Genomic DNA, 17,290 nt, shown 5'->3' with positions numbered 1-17,290 from the left:
TGTGACTCGAGCGTACCTTCAGTTCTTCGGGGAAAGGATGAAAAAGCCCACCCGGATTACAGAATGTAACTGAAGCGCGGTGCGAGTAAGAAAGAAAATAATACACGCGGATAACGCCATCTCTTTTAAACTACCAACAGTGCTGCTGTGATCCAAAGGGATTATAAACAACTCAAACAAGCAGTACTACTTCAAACAATAAAATACCTTATTAAACCCCAACATGAGAGGGCCTTTGGGAGGGAAGACTTTTGATGTGTACACAATCCCTCCAGAAGTGAATATATTTATTCCTGCACCATGAAAAGGAGTAAATCACTCTCCTGACTCCATTCTTCATTCTGAGGGATGTCACGAGCCAAATTCAATAACAGCTTTAGATCATAGCCCAATCCATCTCTGAATCATCCCATAGTCTTTGCATAGCCTTAGCCTCTCGGCATAATTTAACACTGTCAGACTATGAACTCATCTCTTCCATAGAAAATGAATGGGCCGGGTTCCAAGAACTGAGTATCTTCACAGAGATCCTTCAAACTTCAATTGAGCCACAAAATTTAACTGAGTTCAGACTGTGTTAAAGTGTTATCCACTGGCAAGAAAAAATCAAAATTAAAATGTGGTCCGAATGGAATGGAAATAATTTGTCTTGCACCTTTATTTTAAATTAGTAGAGAGGATATAAAAAAAGGTGGGAGTAAAGTTTAATACAGGCAGTCCTGACATTGCTATAAAAGTTACTTTTGGAAAGTTACATTTTTATGGAAACATTCACAGATTTGGAAGGAAAGACCAGAAAAGGAAACAGAAATCAGAAGAATGGGTCTACAGGCAAGTTTTGTGGTTGGTAATCTGCATGTATATCTACATTCCAACCCTCATCTAGGGTAATGAGCTTTGGGTAGTGACGGAAAGAATGACATTATGGATACAAGCGGCCGAAATTAGCATCATTCAGCCCTCAAGTTAGAGCTAGGAGATTGGATATCCAAAGGGAGCTCAGAGTAGAGAGATTGTACGGGCATCTGATTATGATGCCACTCTGGGCGCCTTTCTTTGGAGGGACTTTGTTAGGGGTACATCCAACTGGGAGGAGACCCCAGGCAGACCCAGAACCTGCTGAAGAAACTATTTAGGCTGGAAATGCCTCAGGACGCCCCAGGAGGAGCTGGAATGCATTCCCTGGGAGAAGGATGTCTGCAATGCCCTGCTAAACCTCCTGCCACTGCGACCCAACCTCGAATCAGTGGAAGAAAATGGATGGATGGATGTAATATGCATGCCATATGAGAGAATATTCAAATGACATGCTTAACTTTCATAGAAAATGTTCTTATTTTTCTGTGGACCAAAAACTAAAGTCTGCAGGAGAAAGAGAAAAAAAAAATACTACTAAATATTTTCTGCACCACCTAAGATCCACTTATCCCCGTTGTCCCTGAAATTGAATGAACGCTTTGGGTTAAGAGAATGAAAAGAAACAGAATTGATTCAGCCACTAGCTTTTTCCAATACGGTTATTGTGGTTCTGTTTTTTTATGAATTCGCCTCGGGCTCTGAAAGTCCAAAATCAGTCATGTGGAGTCAGTAATGAGAAGAGTTAGTTTTGTTCAACGAAGCAATTATGCTTTCGCAGCCATGCCTGTACCTCGGATGAAGAGAAAGAGAGCGGCCATGTGCGTTCTGATTATTTACCGGATCATTTGGCCGTTGAAGCTCAGGCTTTTTATCAAATCTGAAGTGATACAACCTAGATTCTTTCGCTTCTGATGATCTCATGTCATTTAGTTGTCATATTTTAAGGATGGCATCGCCTGTCAGTCCACCACTTTGGTCTCAGGATATCTTTATTAAATCGATGCACAGTTTGATGATAAACTCTTCCTGTAGCGCCACCATGAGGTTGGTTGACATTTGTGAAATGTCTTAAGAACTACTAGATGGCTTCAGCACTAGCATGGCTCCAGACCCATTTAGACCTGTCACTAAAGTACGACCTGTATCTCATCTGGTCAAAGAAAAACACATTCGGGGGCAGTCGGTAGTGTAGTGGGTTAAGCGGCCGCCCCGTGTGTGGAGGCTATAGTCCTCGCTGCAGCTGGCCCTGGTTCGAATCCCGCATGCGTGTCTCTGCCCCCTTCTTCCTGTCTATCTTCAGCTGTACTATCAATAAAGGCATAAAAGGCCAAAAAAAATATCTTTAAAAGAAGAAAAACACATTCGAACACATGGCTTTGCACAGTGTGACCACACTCCTAAGAAATCACCCCGGTCAAGTTCACAGATCACCCCCCGGTCCACCTTTTTTCCTGCTAGCTCAAGCTGCCAAGCAAAAAAAAAAGGTTACATGTCCGAGTCACAGTAGCTAACAAGTCTTCTCTCACAAAAAAATGAAACAGGGACAGGGACATGCCATGTCTGCCAGCCCTGCCTAGCTAACCTGCATACAAATGCAGACTGAATGCAAACAGAATCAGGATGAGAGCGAGCTTGTTCACGCTAGGAGCAATCCTAAAGTGCAAAAGTGGTTTAGAGGTCATTATCCTGATCAGAAGCTGATTCAAGATGAAAATGGTTTCTTATTCATGTTATCCAAGAGACAGAAATGCAAAGGGAAGAATGTATTATTTACTAAAAAACTCATCCAATCCAATCAAGATGAAAAATCTGTTTTCCAGTACCACACGGCTGATAGTGTGGGCCCATTAGTAGGCAAGAGTAAAAGTTTGAACTGAAAAGCTGAAATATTACATTATATGATCCAATTAGTGACCGTATGCAATTACATACAGAAAGAAGACTGTAATGAATTCAACACAATGATTCAAAACAAAGACAGAAATCGTAATTAACGCACGTTCCTGCGCTGCAATCAAGAGCGCTATATCTTCCCCTATCTGTGTCCATTCAAAACAGAAAAAACAAAGTACGTATTATCTCTGTGTTCCCCCGGCTGCCAAGTGTATTTTTTATTTTATTTCTTTTTTTTTTTACACAATGAATCTGTGACAGTATCTTGGGCTGCAACCAACGTGGTCCTGCAAATGATAAAATACACCTCCAAGAGCAAAAGGTGCAGCGGCACCGTTGTGAATCACCAACATTAGCCCGACGACTGGCTCGTACAATACCCTAATTGCCTCGTGTTACTATGCACAGGTTCTTCTCTACGGAGCAATGAGCCGTCGCGCCATCGCATTGCTATTCAAGTCACAGAACACGAGCTGAAAGCAGAGCATAAAAAGTTACAAAATAAAAAAAAAAGAAAAAGAAAAAGGTTTGACCACATCATTACTTGCAAACTGTGACATGACTTGTGAAGCTCCCACCTGATTTTTTTTTGTTTACCAAGCCCTGTGTGATACATATAAATAAACAGCACTGATATGGAAATAAGCACGACACCAGGCCGCCGCTTTCAACACACCTCAAAGTGAGGTTTGTGTGTGTGTTTGTCATGCTTTCAGACTGAATGCCAAGTAAGAAAGCTGTAGTAGAAAGGGCTATACTAAGAGCTTTCCCAGTACATGTAGGTCATTTCTCCTCCCTGTGGAAATATAGCCTGTTTTAGGATTAGGGGCTATGATTCATTATGACTGAATTTAATTACAGCGAGAGGTGGCCAATGCATCCCCGGTTTTAGCATATTAGGGTCCTTCATCCATTGGATGGTAAATGTCTAGAGGAGGGTGGTGTGGGGGTTGGGCTGGATATAAAGTGTGTGTCTGTGTGTGGATGTGTGTGTGGATGGAGGTAGAAGGCTTCAGGTTACTTTGGCAGAGCTACAATTTACACACACACACACACACACACGTACATGCATAAAACCAGATTACTCAGTGTAATCAGGTTAAGGTGTAAAAAGTCGGGTAACTCGTTTATGTATTTCCCAAAAAAAACGGCAGCTGACGTCAGAATCGAGCGTCGGCGCACCGCCGTAAACAAAGAGAGTGCATGTAAATTATGATTCAGACTTTCTTTCCGTTCACATAAATCACACATGCGACCAGTTTGTTACAGCGATTAATTACTGCCAACGGGAGATGGGCTAGTGCGGCGGTTACCAACCTATTCCGTCTGATGTACCTTCAGCTCCACCACCTCCGCATCCACACCTGTCAACTGTCACGTTTTCACGTTTTAATTGATTTTTAAACCGGAGGTCATTTAACTCTGTTAATTACATAAGTGCTTCTTATCTTACGGTATTTCTTAGCCATGGAAATGGTTCACCGGTCCAGACTGAGATATCAACATCAACAACTTTTACGTGAATTGTCATGTGCTTCTCAGGACGAGCTGTTGTCACTCTGGTAACTCTGATTTTTCATCAAGCACCAAGGATTTTTTTTTTCCCCTTGCTGCCTCTCTTTATAGTCTCTGTACATAACATTATAATACCTCCAGATCTAATGACATTGGCTCAGTTGTACCATTTGTTCAGTGCTTACTTGCAAATGTCAGCATGTTACCTTGGCAAACTAAGATGATTGCAACTGTTGCAATCATCTTAGTTTACCAAGGTAACATGCTGACATTGTACAGCAGTGTAACTGTTGCAATAGCATTGTCAGTATTTACAAGTAACTTAACGTGTTTTCGTCCACTACTGTTATGCGATTATTAGAGTTAGCTAATCCAGTTAAACTGCTGCTGGAGCTCATTTTCCATTCAGATGCCGTTAAGCCATTGCAGAGGAAGAGGGCGGAATGAAATGACATAACGAAATGAGCGCCAGTCAGTGTCAAACGATCAAAAACAATGTAGAAACATGATGGAAATATGGCATTTGTTTGTTTCATGTATTAATTTGAGGAGGCCTTCAGGCTCCTCGTCGCTCTATTCAAATCTGATTTATGATTTTGTCTCTTCAGTGGGAGACCTAATCAATAAACCATTTCCATCTCAGTCAAGTGTGGGAGACCTAATCAATAAACCATTTCCATCTCAGTCAAGTGTAAAACTTTTTTTGGGGGGATATTTTTGTTCAGATTTTCTGCATTTCTAGGATTTTGTTATCGAGGAGTGTTTATTGGTCCTTCTGACCTTGTGACCACCAATTTATCTTATTTGCTTCTAATTTATAAATATGTAATATTGTACAATATAATATATTTGTATGTTGTACCAAGCACAGATTTTCCAATTAGCTGTGGGTCCTCCACAGTCTTTCCATGCTCCCCCTGGCTCCTGCCTAGGTACCCCCTGGGGTACAAGTACCCCTGGTTGAAAATCATTAGAGTAGCACATTCCTTCAGTGGTAACTACTTTCCAACTCCAGGAAGCAGATATGGTTATACTGTACCACATAATTAGGTTTCACCTTCCCAAATCTAGCTGTTAATCAAGTTATTCTTCCTCCCCTTAACATGAAAGAGGAAACTAAGTTTCTCACTTAGATAGATGTTTCTGAAATTGGACCACTCCTTAAAGTGGGGAATAATCTGATTACTATGAAGCTTCAGTGTTTTTTAAATCAAAGGGGAGTTTACAGACGTCAAACATGTGGCCCTATACGCAACAAAGGGTGGTACGCAATGAATCAGTCGTACAAACACGCCTGACACATTGAGCAACTCTCTTAATGTACCTTTAGTAAAAGGAAAAATAATAGACAGCATGAAACTCAACACCTCTGTGCTTTAAGGGAACGTTTGTAATGCCTGAAGTCAGTTGTCTGGTGGTGTAACTGCTTTATTTCACACAAATATCCATGTTAAATGTAATTAGTTATGAAAAACGAGCGTTGTTCCGTAGTGCCTCATTACATTTTTAGAGGAAAATAGTCAAGTAGCCTCTGCATACAAATGCCTGACCAAAATCCTGCTCATATCTTTTTCTTTTTCCTGCTTTCCAACGAGCACATTTCACGGAAGGCAAATGGCCTCTTACTTAAACCCCCCAAATCTTCGTGGAGGTTCAAGTGGCAGATATTTAACCAACTTCATACCCGCCATGCTTACATTATTCATTGAACTGGAGAAGAACGCTTGATCCCACCTGTTTTACCAAACGCAATAGTCTCCAGGCCACCTGTTATCCACTTTGTAGAGGAAAAATAGAGAGATCTAAAAACTTAACTTTTGTGTGTATTCACAGTACGTCTACGCTCTCAGCACAGGCTGAGGACCTCGCTTGAATTATTCAGGATCAGACCTGTTGGGGATGTCGAAAATTCAATACATCAGCACTTCAGGAAACTTCAGCAACCTCCATATTCAGAGAAAAATGCATAAAAGAGCATACAGACAAAAAAAAAAAAAACATAAAATGAAAATACACAGCAACTTCAAAATATCTCACAAATCCCCTCGCCTTCAATATTCTTTAATATTTAATCAAGTTACAATATCATTTGCTACAAAAAAAAATAGTGTTTATCTTATACAGCACATGCTCAAAATGATCTACCTCTGTTTTTACTAAGCCATCAACAGACCACCATAAATTTGAAGAATGTAGCCGAGGGGTGAGACAAGGGGAGAGTGAGTAAATCTAAGCTCTATATAACAGCTTAAGTTTGCCAGAAAGACAAACAGCTTCTGTAATAAGTGCAAACATAAGAGAAGTAAATCAAGTTACGAGACCACAACAACCTGCCTACTTTGATTTGGACCCGCCTTTCTACAGTAAACAAGAGATAACGTATTAAAATGTCGGTCTCTAGATCATCTTATGCACTGTTTCTGGGGAATAACTTTTTTGGATTTGGCAGATTTATCAAATTTTAGAGTGACTTCAAACAGGCGTGAGGTTTCAACTACCAACCGGAGCACGTTTTGTTTCAGAGTTTATGAGTCGAGGCAGCTGTAAACCTCCACAGACCCATCGTCTACCCACTCAGGTGTTTTCACTGTTGCCTGGCAAGACCTTTCTCAGGACTGCGTGGGCGTGTACAAACTGTCCTTGATTGACACCTCACCCTCACCCTGCCGCTGGATTTCTCTGTTAACATTATTATTATTAGAGAGTTTGGTGGCATGTGGGTGTGCAGGGCCTTTAAACAACATGACATCGTGCTTGGCTAAATTTAGACAACCTTTTCAAGTAAAAAAAAAAAAAGGTCTGGAAGGACTGAACACAGCTGAATTCAACAAGCTCCTCCAATTACACATAAAGACACAAAACAAATACATCTAATCAGTGCTGGTCCTTTCTCTAATCAGAGCCGTAGAGTTTTAATGTAAAACCAATCAAATTGTATTTTTTTCACCATAATAATGAAACAGAACGGAGCAAATTTGGAAGCAGTTTGGTTTGCGACATCAGAGGAAGTCTAAGTCTATATTTTTTTGGTTGTCATGGTGACTTTCTGGTGCAAATAGTTGTTTTTATACTTGTAAGATGATATAAGATGATATAACATGTTCATTTGTGAGATAAGCTCACTAGCTGCTGGCTGTAGCTTCACTCTTTACAGAAAGACGAGAGTGGCATCGATCTTCTTGTCAGATTTTCCAACAGAAAGTCACAAAATGTAAAATGTCTTTGATTTAACTATATCATTATGGAAAAGTGCTCTGACATAGATGAGAATCGGTACGTCACAATGTGGTGAACACATGAATGTTTGGCACAGCTTTGAACCGCGTGGTCAGTGTCAATACTTTAAATGACGGCGCTATAAATACCAGGGGGGCAATAAATATGAAATGTCCTGTTGTACTTTCAAATTAAAGCTCCCTCAGAAACATTTTAAGTCGCAGTTAGGAACTTAAATGTTTTGGTCTGGGTTAAAACAAGTACGTAACATAAAGTATGTAATATAAGTTACATTACTTGAGTTAAAATCAGTGTTTAGTTTTGGTTTCACACTGAACACGAACACTTTACCCAAACACCTCCATATACTTTCTCCTTCTTTATACTACTTCACGTGACTTCACCATCACATCAAAACATTAAACCACACACACAGAGCCTCTCACCAAGCTTCCAGATTTCGTGATTTAGGACTGAAAATGGATTGTCTGAACAGAAAACTCTCTAAAATTTCATGTTTTTATAGTTATTTGGCTCCTCGGCATGTGGCAACACTGATTCTTTGATTGTCGGCCACATGAGGTGGAATACATAATTAATAGCGTTGGTATAATTTCATAGTCAACTCCTTTGCAGTTATCGATTGGATGTTGAAGGGTACATTACATTCTCTGTCGACCCATTAAAGAGACTCATATATTCTTCTGGGTGAAATCCAGTTTGCTGCATGTTTTGGTCCCCAATCAGTCTTGCCTTTGTCCTGACCTCCCTCTCAGATTTACTGGACTTCTAAAAATGACCCTGCTAACTCCTGCGGCCTCGGGTCTACACTGTATGCGCGACAGAGAAGTGTAAACAAAGTTCCTCTTCTGTCCTTTCCCCTACCCCGCTGATAACTACCCTCTAGTCTGGTTTACACTGCTGTTTTCATCCTCTTTGATTCTCTGGCTCAGATAAAGGCTTTCCCACCATCCCACAAGCCCCAAGGATGCCTCACGAGCTCCCCGCTCTATGAGCTCCTGTCCCTGGGTACTGTGCATATAATGTCCCCCCTTCCCTTGTCAGCTTGAATCACCCTCCTCTCCGGCTCAACATGGTGCTCTCACCACTCCCCCAACACCAGCGAGCGTGAGGGGATGCTATTGAGACTGACCTTTGCAGCAGCGCCCCCGTGCTCTATGATTGTAACCCATTTGACAGTGAACATCTAATAGAATGCTAATGAAGCGGTCTGCATAGTCACATGTTATGTCGGCTCCATCACAATTATCTGTGGGACTATCCCTGACGCATATTGTTTGATTATTAAAATGAATTAACGTCAAGAGCAACACCAGGTTCTCGCGACCAGGTCAGAAATTACTCATGATGCATGCTCATAAAAACGTCTAATGATTGTTGCGATAAATATGATGAAACGGCAGCACTTGTTTTTTCCACGCTGCGCTGTCTGACTCATTTCCTTTCTTTCAGTCTCACTTTTTTTTTTTTTTGTTGGGCAGCTATAGCTATAACATTTTCCCTCCATCAAGAGATGTTTTCCATTTTCCTGCTCCTCATCGAGCTTCTTTTATTTGTATTGGAAGAAATCCTTTTGTGAGTGTAGCAGGAGAGCCCCGACTAATGCAGCCTGAATTATAAGGTGAAATAAGTCCATCCATTACTTTAATGGTTAGTCAGACTGCCAATTTTTGAAGACATCTCTATATGAGAAAAAAAGAAAAAAAAAGAGGTGAGATGTAGTCTGTGTGCCTGTACCTCCCTCTGCAGACTCACAGACTGCAAAATCTCCAGCCACTTGAACGTGAACAGATCCGTGTGAAAAAGAGACGTCCTTAATGGAATGAAGCGGCGGCGTTATAGGAGTTGAATTGAATGGAGGTGGAAAGTGTAAAGCGAGGAGAATCTGCATTGACAAAACAAAGATCTAAACATGAACCGCACGCCTACTGAACAACGACACGATAAAGACTGGCCAGCGTATGTTTGAAGATCAAAATCTGAGGTGTTCAGCCTCACAGCTGATCGAAAACTCTGCAAACAAGCCATATTTAATGACACCTACCTGTCAATCAAAGCGTCCATGCTGTTAATTATGCAAAACTTTAAGCCTTAATATAATCTGAATGAGGAATGTAATGAAAATTCAGCCTCAAAGCTCAAAACTGTTTTTGTACCAGGCTGTAAACATGTTTATTTGGACATTTTAACATGGGGACTTATGGAGACTGACTCGTTCTGTAGCCAGCCTCAAGTGGACGTTTGAGGAACTGCAGTTTTTGGCACTTTTATGGAGGTTTCCACTTGCTACAAACATTGCTTATTCAGCATAACCAAAAAAAAAAAAAAAAACATCTGCAAATATTTAGTCACATGAACACAGTTAATCACCTCGTGTTTACCAGCAAGTGTTTGTTAAGTGGTTGAGTTGCTCCGACACTGTTGTTGCTTGTTTAAATGAGAGCAGTCACCAGTTTTTCTGCGGTACGGTTTGAGGTCCTCTTTTTTATTTAATGTACGTTTCCGCCGGCTTGATGTGACTGCAGCTGATTCCAGGCCAGTACACTTACCCAAGGCAGTGTGCCAAGGCATAATGAGACATTTGGTTGTGAAATTCAGAATCTGACAGAATGCATTAAAGCCAAAAACTGCAGATGCAAAAAAAGGGGAGCAAGCGAGACCAAAGTGATGACTTCCCATTTCCTAACAACTATATCATATATCCTTTTGCTTCCAGCCAAACACATGACCACAATTGTGCAGCGACTACGTGGCCGTTGTTTGGACACGGAGTCCAAATTGTTTGTCATGTCAGATACATCGGACGCATCTGACTATTACAGGTCTTGTCTCTCTGGCAAACAAGTTTCTGTTTTGTTTTTTTATCATTCCTAGTAAGGTCATTTCCTCGACATGGCAGGACCTTCCGTGTCGCTCACACTGAGTCACGAGGTCAGGGTGTCCCATCCGGACTTTTTACAGCGACGGCTCGCCCTTGTGATACCAACAACAAACACGCACCATGTGACAACTATGATCTTAGGGAACAAATAATGTGACAGCTTCTCAAGCTCCCAGGCAGACTTCTCCGTCCCGCGGGGAGTAAATGAATCACATTTTTTTTTTCATATTTCTGGAATGGTTAGATTGAGCTTGGACACGAGGTCAGTTATAAAATATGGAGTCTGGCTCTTTACATGCCCGCCTGCTGTGTTGTCTTCTCCCTAGACTGCTAGTACGTCCACATGAAATGCATGAATGCCAAACGAAATAAAAGATTAATCAATACATGTATGGTGGGGGGGAAAGAAATAAAAAAGGACTACGTGTTAGAAAAAAAAGGGTTGCAAATGAGTTTGTGTATATTCCATGTGGATAAGCAGATATCTACACATCTATGAATAAGTAATCAGCCTGTTCGCGTCCCGCGGGATTTACTAACAAGAAAAGCAATCAGACAGAAGCATGTGTAAAATAAAAGCACTTCCCCTCGACTACTGTACTGACTTTCAAATGGGCACCACAGGACAAGGCGACGCCTGGCAAATGTTTCCAAGCAAAAACTACACTCTCCACCATCAGATACAGCAGATATATGGAGACACACAGATCAGACAAGGCAGCGTTCTAAGATACTGCGGACGCCTGGACAAGAAACGACCTTTAGCTGAACTCCTGCAGTGTCACAAATAGGCTCGTTCTGATTTAGATGCTTTTCCTCCAGCAGCCCTCTGGCAAACAAAAAAAAAACAGAGAGGAGTACAATAGGACAGTCAAATGTATCCTAATTCCAGCTGGAGACGCTAATCCAGTTCAGAGACAGCAAGGAAATGGGCTTGTGAGAGCAGACCCAGCAAATACATGCAGATGAGAATGATTATCCTGCAGATGAGCGGAAAGATGAAAACTAATTTAATAATAAGACCAGAAAATTCTCCAAGATAACAGGGATCTAGAGACCAATCCAAGACCCATCTGGCTCGCACAGTGCACACCAGAGACATTTCCTAGGGAGGAGCCGTCCATTTACACAGCGTTTGCTAAAAGCTTGGGAGGAACGTTTGTGAACACCAAACACTGAGATGTAAAACAATAGAATGCAATTTTCAAAAACTGGACTCTATGTTACTTTACACATCTAACCCACGACATTTCAGAGGAAAATATTTCATTTTTATTCTTTAAATGATCTATATTTCATGGATATAGTTTGTACTTTTATTCAGATTCTGTACTTGAGTACATTTTTGTGTAATATTTATGTATTTATTTGACACCCAAAGTTTCTCCCAGCTGTGGAGCATAACTAAGTTTATGTATTGAGGTGTCATATTGAAGCACACGTTGAGGTACATCTATTTCACTGCATTTCAGAGGATAATATTGCATTTTTACTTCTTATATTACCTTTATTTGACGGCTATATTAAGTACTTTTATTCAGGCTCTGTACTGTACTGCTAATTTATCCATGGGGCTGTATTGAAGTAGATTTTGAGGTACTACTATTTTACAGGGAACTAATGTACTTTTCACTGCATTTATCTGACTATCTATAACTACTCCCAGTGGTGCCATGTGCTCAACTACATTTACTCGAGTACTCTACTTAAAGGCCCTAAAACACATTTTCTTAATCACCGTCTTACATCTTGTATGAATGCATTATTTTCTACCCGAGCCATAACTGAAGATTATTTCACATTTTTGTATTTCTTGTTTTTTTTCTCTGTGCTCGTCTCTCTGATTTGAAGTGGGCGTGGCTCGGTTAAATAATAGGGATGTCATGTGCTTCGGTGCACCAATGGGGCTTGAGCTAAATTTGACTGATGACAGTTGGTGTGTTGTTTGGTTACTGCCAACTCAAATGTGATCAAAACACACACACACACACACACAGACTGTTGAAGCAGACTGACTGAGTTTTAGATATATATTTTACTGTAAATGCTTACCAATGTGCTCAGAATTGCTTTTGAACACATATGTGTAATTTACTTGTAATTGAGTATGTTTAAACTGTAGTATTCTCTAAGTGTCCTCATGTTTTCTCAAACCATAATATGAAACCAGTGCTACCAATCCTACAAATACATGATTATATAGTCACTTTGTCGGTGTACCCTCGCATTAACTATGCAACTTGTGTCATTGGGATGGTTTCATACTTATTTATCTGCCAAAGCATGCATTACTTTGATCTATCGGCTTGTACCTTGGCAGAACACCTACTTTACAAAGACACGTTTGAGTACTATGTACCTTTTTCTGGAGAATGATTACAATGCAAATTACGTTGTCGAGCCGTACACTGTCCTCTAAACTGGAATTGCAACATTTGTACAAGCGCATACCTCAGCCTGGCTGAGCTAAAAAGCATTACACCATCTTTTCATTTGTTCAACATTTTATATAGGGCATTGGGAATATGTACAACACTGCTGCGTCCTAGATTTTTGCAGGTCATTATGGTAAGAGGTTATTGATATGTGTATTACTGTACAGGTGCGCAGATCTGCGAAAATAGGATACGTGCAGATGTGAATCAGTTTATCATGAGAACCAGACGTTGGAAATTGTTTTTCTTCTCGAGCCGCTCTAATACTGGTCCATTAACAGTCACGGATCGCTTACCTTGCCAACATAGAGCGGTTCATTTCCTGTGTACTCCTCCAATACGAAGAACTGGTTCCATACCCAGCTGCGTTTGTGCCTTTGCAGGACCTCCCACGGGTCTGGATCAGAGTTTGGGGACTTCTCCAGATCCCCAGAGCTAGGATTCAACCCCCAGCAGCCCCTCTCCCGCAAGGGAAACAGGAGCATCAGGAGAGCCAGGGCTCTGCATATGCCTGAGCAATACCACCCCATCATCTGGGCCTCCTCCAAAAAGCACTGAGGCCAAAAGAGGAGCAAAAACTAAAAAAAAAAAAAAAAAAAAAGACAGTAAGGCTGAAATGTCAAAACCCTTAGGGTTTTATCCACACGGTCTCGACTCTGTGTTTCACCAGAAAGAAAGAGCAGTCAGACCCAGAACAGAGCACATGGGTTGAAAAAGAGTCAAGCTCTGCATTTTGCCGTGGTCTTCTTCTTCATTTCCTGATTGGAGACTCAAAGTGGGGTAATTCCCTTCACTTTGGGGCCAGGGCGTTGACATTAAAGCTGGCTAACAGGGTCAGTGGCAACCGGGCAGGCTTCAACACACCAGGGCTGTATAATTGGCACCTATCAGAACAGAGAGAGAGAGAGAGAGGGAGAGAGAGAGAGGTGAGAGGAGGGTGGAGGGAAAAACGAGGAGAGAGACAAAGACATAGAGGAGAAAAGAGAGAAAGTACCGTCAGCAAAATTGCCTCTGTGACCGCAGTCACTTTAGACAGCAAGTAATGTGCTTGCTGATGCAATGATAATGACATTTTTCACCAATCATAAAGAAATTGGTCAAAAAAAAAATGGAGAGACAGTAAATATGGCACATACAATCAACATAACGTCCTTCACATACACACACACACCCACACACACGTCAAAGGAATATTGTTGGTGGGGGGGTCAAAGTGTTAATAAGGGTAAAATGACCTGGACTGTTCAACGTACGCGAGTCAAGAGCGAGACAACAGCGGCTGCTCGGAATAACAATCAAACGCCGATCAGGCCGGCTCCCAATTATGTGAGCTTTACCTCACCAAGGTCGTTATTTTCTTTCTTTTCTTTCTTTTTTTTTTTTTTACCCTCCGTATAGGGATCATGGCATAATAGTGGCGGGGCTCGCCACTCTAACACTAACAAGCCACATGATCTGTGTGGCGAGATCTCATCGGCGAGATTAAAAATAAATCTGAGCTGTCAGCAACGTGACGGCCCGAGCGCTCCTGACCTCTACTCCCGAGTGGTCTGTTTGCCGGGCCCCGAGCACATGCAAGGGGATCTGTCTCCCTGCCGTGGCGGGTGTCGTGACAGATACGCCCCCCCACCACCACCGCCACCACCACCCCCACCCTCCGAAGATGCCAGAACACGAAGACTTGTCAAAGAATAGAAAAGCATCAGCTCCTGACGGATGACGCCCCTCGTGTCAACACATTCTGCCAGCCGTGAGTAGCCGAGCGATTACTTAAACTTCATAATAATATCCGTCTGATCTGACGCGCAACAAAGACAAATTTCCCCTTGATAGATATTGTGAAGCAGCACTTCACACGTGGAAGCCGGCGGAAGATGCTCAGCGAGATCTCGGGGTTGTACTGACTCCGAAATGCCATTTAAACTTCAGGAGGTCTGCTGTAAGCAGACGTTTGAAAAACTGAGAGCTTAACCGCACGTATATTTATTTCCTCGCTGACCTCTCTATCTCTCTCCCCTACGCTGAGTATTGGCAGGGCCCTGGATGAGGAAGGTAATTGCTTTGGCATAAAGTGACCTCTTTCTTCCCACACAGATTCTCCAGTTCTCATTTCACTTCCTCTCTGCCACCCCCCCGACTCCCCCAGCAAAATAAAAACGGCACACCACACATCCTGTGGAAGTGATTTGTTGTACCTCCACCACAGCCAAGTCATTATCCAGGGCTAATAATTAACAGAGAAATCAATCATAACGGTGTGATTGTCACCCCTGCAGACATCTTGGGTTTTTTTTTTTTTTTTGCGAGAAGCACCCCTAAACATCTGAGAATCTATTTTAAAAAATGTGCTTTCAGATTGTTCCTCCTCTCCTCTTTGGTTCGAGGTGCAGGAAGCAAACACACAAACCCCTACGAGGCAAAAACTTTATCCAAGAAACCAAAAAACTGCAGAAAATCCTCCTGATGTGCTCGTGCACTGGAATCCGACGGCGCGCGAACGCGCACAAAGTCACCGCCTCTTGCGTGACAATTTAATGGTAGAGGTGGGGAAAGTGGAGCAGATCTGGCTGCGGGGCAGCACGAGCTGTGAAGGCAGGTTGCAGCGGTTGGTATTGTGGGAGAGGAAAATCGGTGCAGGGTCAGTTTGAGCTGAGCAGGCCTGAGTTTTTAATGCTTCTCATTTCTCTAAACTCCGAACACTGGAGAAGAGATGGGAGTCAGATACACACGGGAGATAACGCTAATGTGGTTGTGGGCGCAGCAGCATGCTCACTAAGCCAGATATCGGCTTGTTATTAAATGAGCTTTTGCTGATTTACTGTCGAGTTGATTTGTCCAAATCGCAGAGCGACTCGAGAAACCCTTCGTTTTCGATCCTTTTGAAACGTCAAATCCGGCTCTTCTCGCAAATATTTGCACAGGCAGTGACAAGAGCGTTCCCTCTCGAGAGACGACCACCATTCCTCCTTCCTGTTGGCGTCAGGTGATTGACAGTAAGCAGAGCGTAACGCGGCGCTGATATGAAAACACTCAAACCCGTGCTCAATGAAGTGACAACGAAACAGAAGAGAAAGTTTGGCGGAACCAAAAAAAAACACACAAAAAAACAACGTCGGCGTTCGGCTGTGATGGATTATCTCACTCGGCGGAAGTTGTTTTTCATACTGTGGTTGGAGTGAAAAGCGAGGGCCCGATGACGGGCATAAAATGTAAAAGAGAAGGCCAAAGTGAGAGAGAAGACAGAGGCGCTGTGCTTCAACTATCAAACTGCCTCTTCTCCTTCATTTAAAGGCAGTTTTACCCCTCCTGCCTTAGAGCACTGGCAATGTTTTGGTGCCAAACGTCTCTGAATGCTTCAGTTAGTTTTCCAACCCCGCAGAGAAAAAACCCAACTCTTTTCTTATCATTTAAAAAAAAAAATTCAAATATCAGCACAAAATATCCCTCCTCTGATCTGGCTGACTCAGTCCAGCATCGCCAGCCTTTTGAAAAAACATGGTCAAAGTCCACAGTGCGAAGAGACGCAGATTCTTTTGTTGGTCCAGTGCCAAAGTGATGATGCTAAATTAAGTGAAAATGTGAGATAAAGCCGTGAATGTAAAGCCTTCCAGTCATCCCCCGGCTCTGTTTCTCTAACACACACACACACACACACACTGTGTTCTAATCCCATTTGCCAGTCTCACAACAGGATTACCAGAGCTACAGCGCTCAGTAACCAATCACACGCTTCCTCTGATCCATATTCTCCTCAATCATTGTGTACGTTCATGTCATGGGCCAGAATACACAAACACAAACAGCTGAGAACTTAAGTTAATTATGATCTGAGATGCTTCATCAAGGCTTTTTATGGTGTTGTTTAACTTTATAGGATATTCTCCTGGATCCAGATGAAGGAAGCCATCGTATAGATCAGAGCTTTTGGAATATGAGAAAAAAAAGGGGGCTGCATATGAGCAGTTTTTCTATAAATAATAACGTTGCCCCTCATCGATTTTTCCTCGACCTTCCCTCTTTGTTCGTCTCTTTCCTTGGGAAATCAGAACACGAGGTCAGCTGGAGCCACAGTAACCCTTTAGCTGGTGGGTCTTCAAGGACACTCACAGCACATACAGACCAAGAGAGTCTTGCTGACGCAGGAGCTCGAACCCGAGTCCCTCCGGTTAAAAGGTGGCGCCCGATACCTCGCTTCATTTGAATTCATCCTCTGCTGGTAGATTTAAAGCCTGAATGACAGTGTGTACATTTCCCGTGACACAATGCAGCATCCGTGAGGAGTTCAACTGAGTTTAAACGCACGCTCGCAAAGACGGCAAGGCTGAGTTATGACACCGACTCCCGTCTCGTGCCACACATTTATTCCCAATTTATATCCCCGTGATAAAAGCAAAAAGCTGTGCATTTAATGGAGGTCTCTGCTGAAGCATGTCTGGAATCATGCCTTTAAAAAAACAATGAGACCACTCAA

The 17,290-nt window shown here is 42.2% G+C and overlaps 1 protein-coding gene across 2 annotated transcripts in view; it reads right to left on the bottom strand.

Annotated features, from left to right (window-relative positions):
- The window catches only part of cdh7a (cadherin 7a), a 139,663-nt gene that overhangs the window by 88,219 nt on the left and 34,154 nt on the right, over positions 1-17,290 (bottom strand). For both annotated transcript variants that reach the window (XM_027274436.1, XM_019274660.2), the window contains exon 2: positions 13,116-13,703. In XM_027274436.1, coding sequence (XP_027130237.1) covers positions 13,116-13,352 — 237 coding nt within the window. In that variant the 5' untranslated portion in view covers positions 13,353-13,703. The remainder of the gene's footprint in view (positions 1-13,115; positions 13,704-17,290) is intronic.

Source organism: Larimichthys crocea, chromosome XXIII (genome assembly GCF_000972845.2).
Source record: "Larimichthys crocea isolate SSNF chromosome XXIII, L_crocea_2.0, whole genome shotgun sequence".
Classification (NCBI taxonomy): Eukaryota; Metazoa; Chordata; class Actinopteri; family Sciaenidae; genus Larimichthys; species Larimichthys crocea.
Note: the sequence above shows the minus strand (reverse complement) of the source record. Positions and strands in the feature narration are given on the sequence as shown.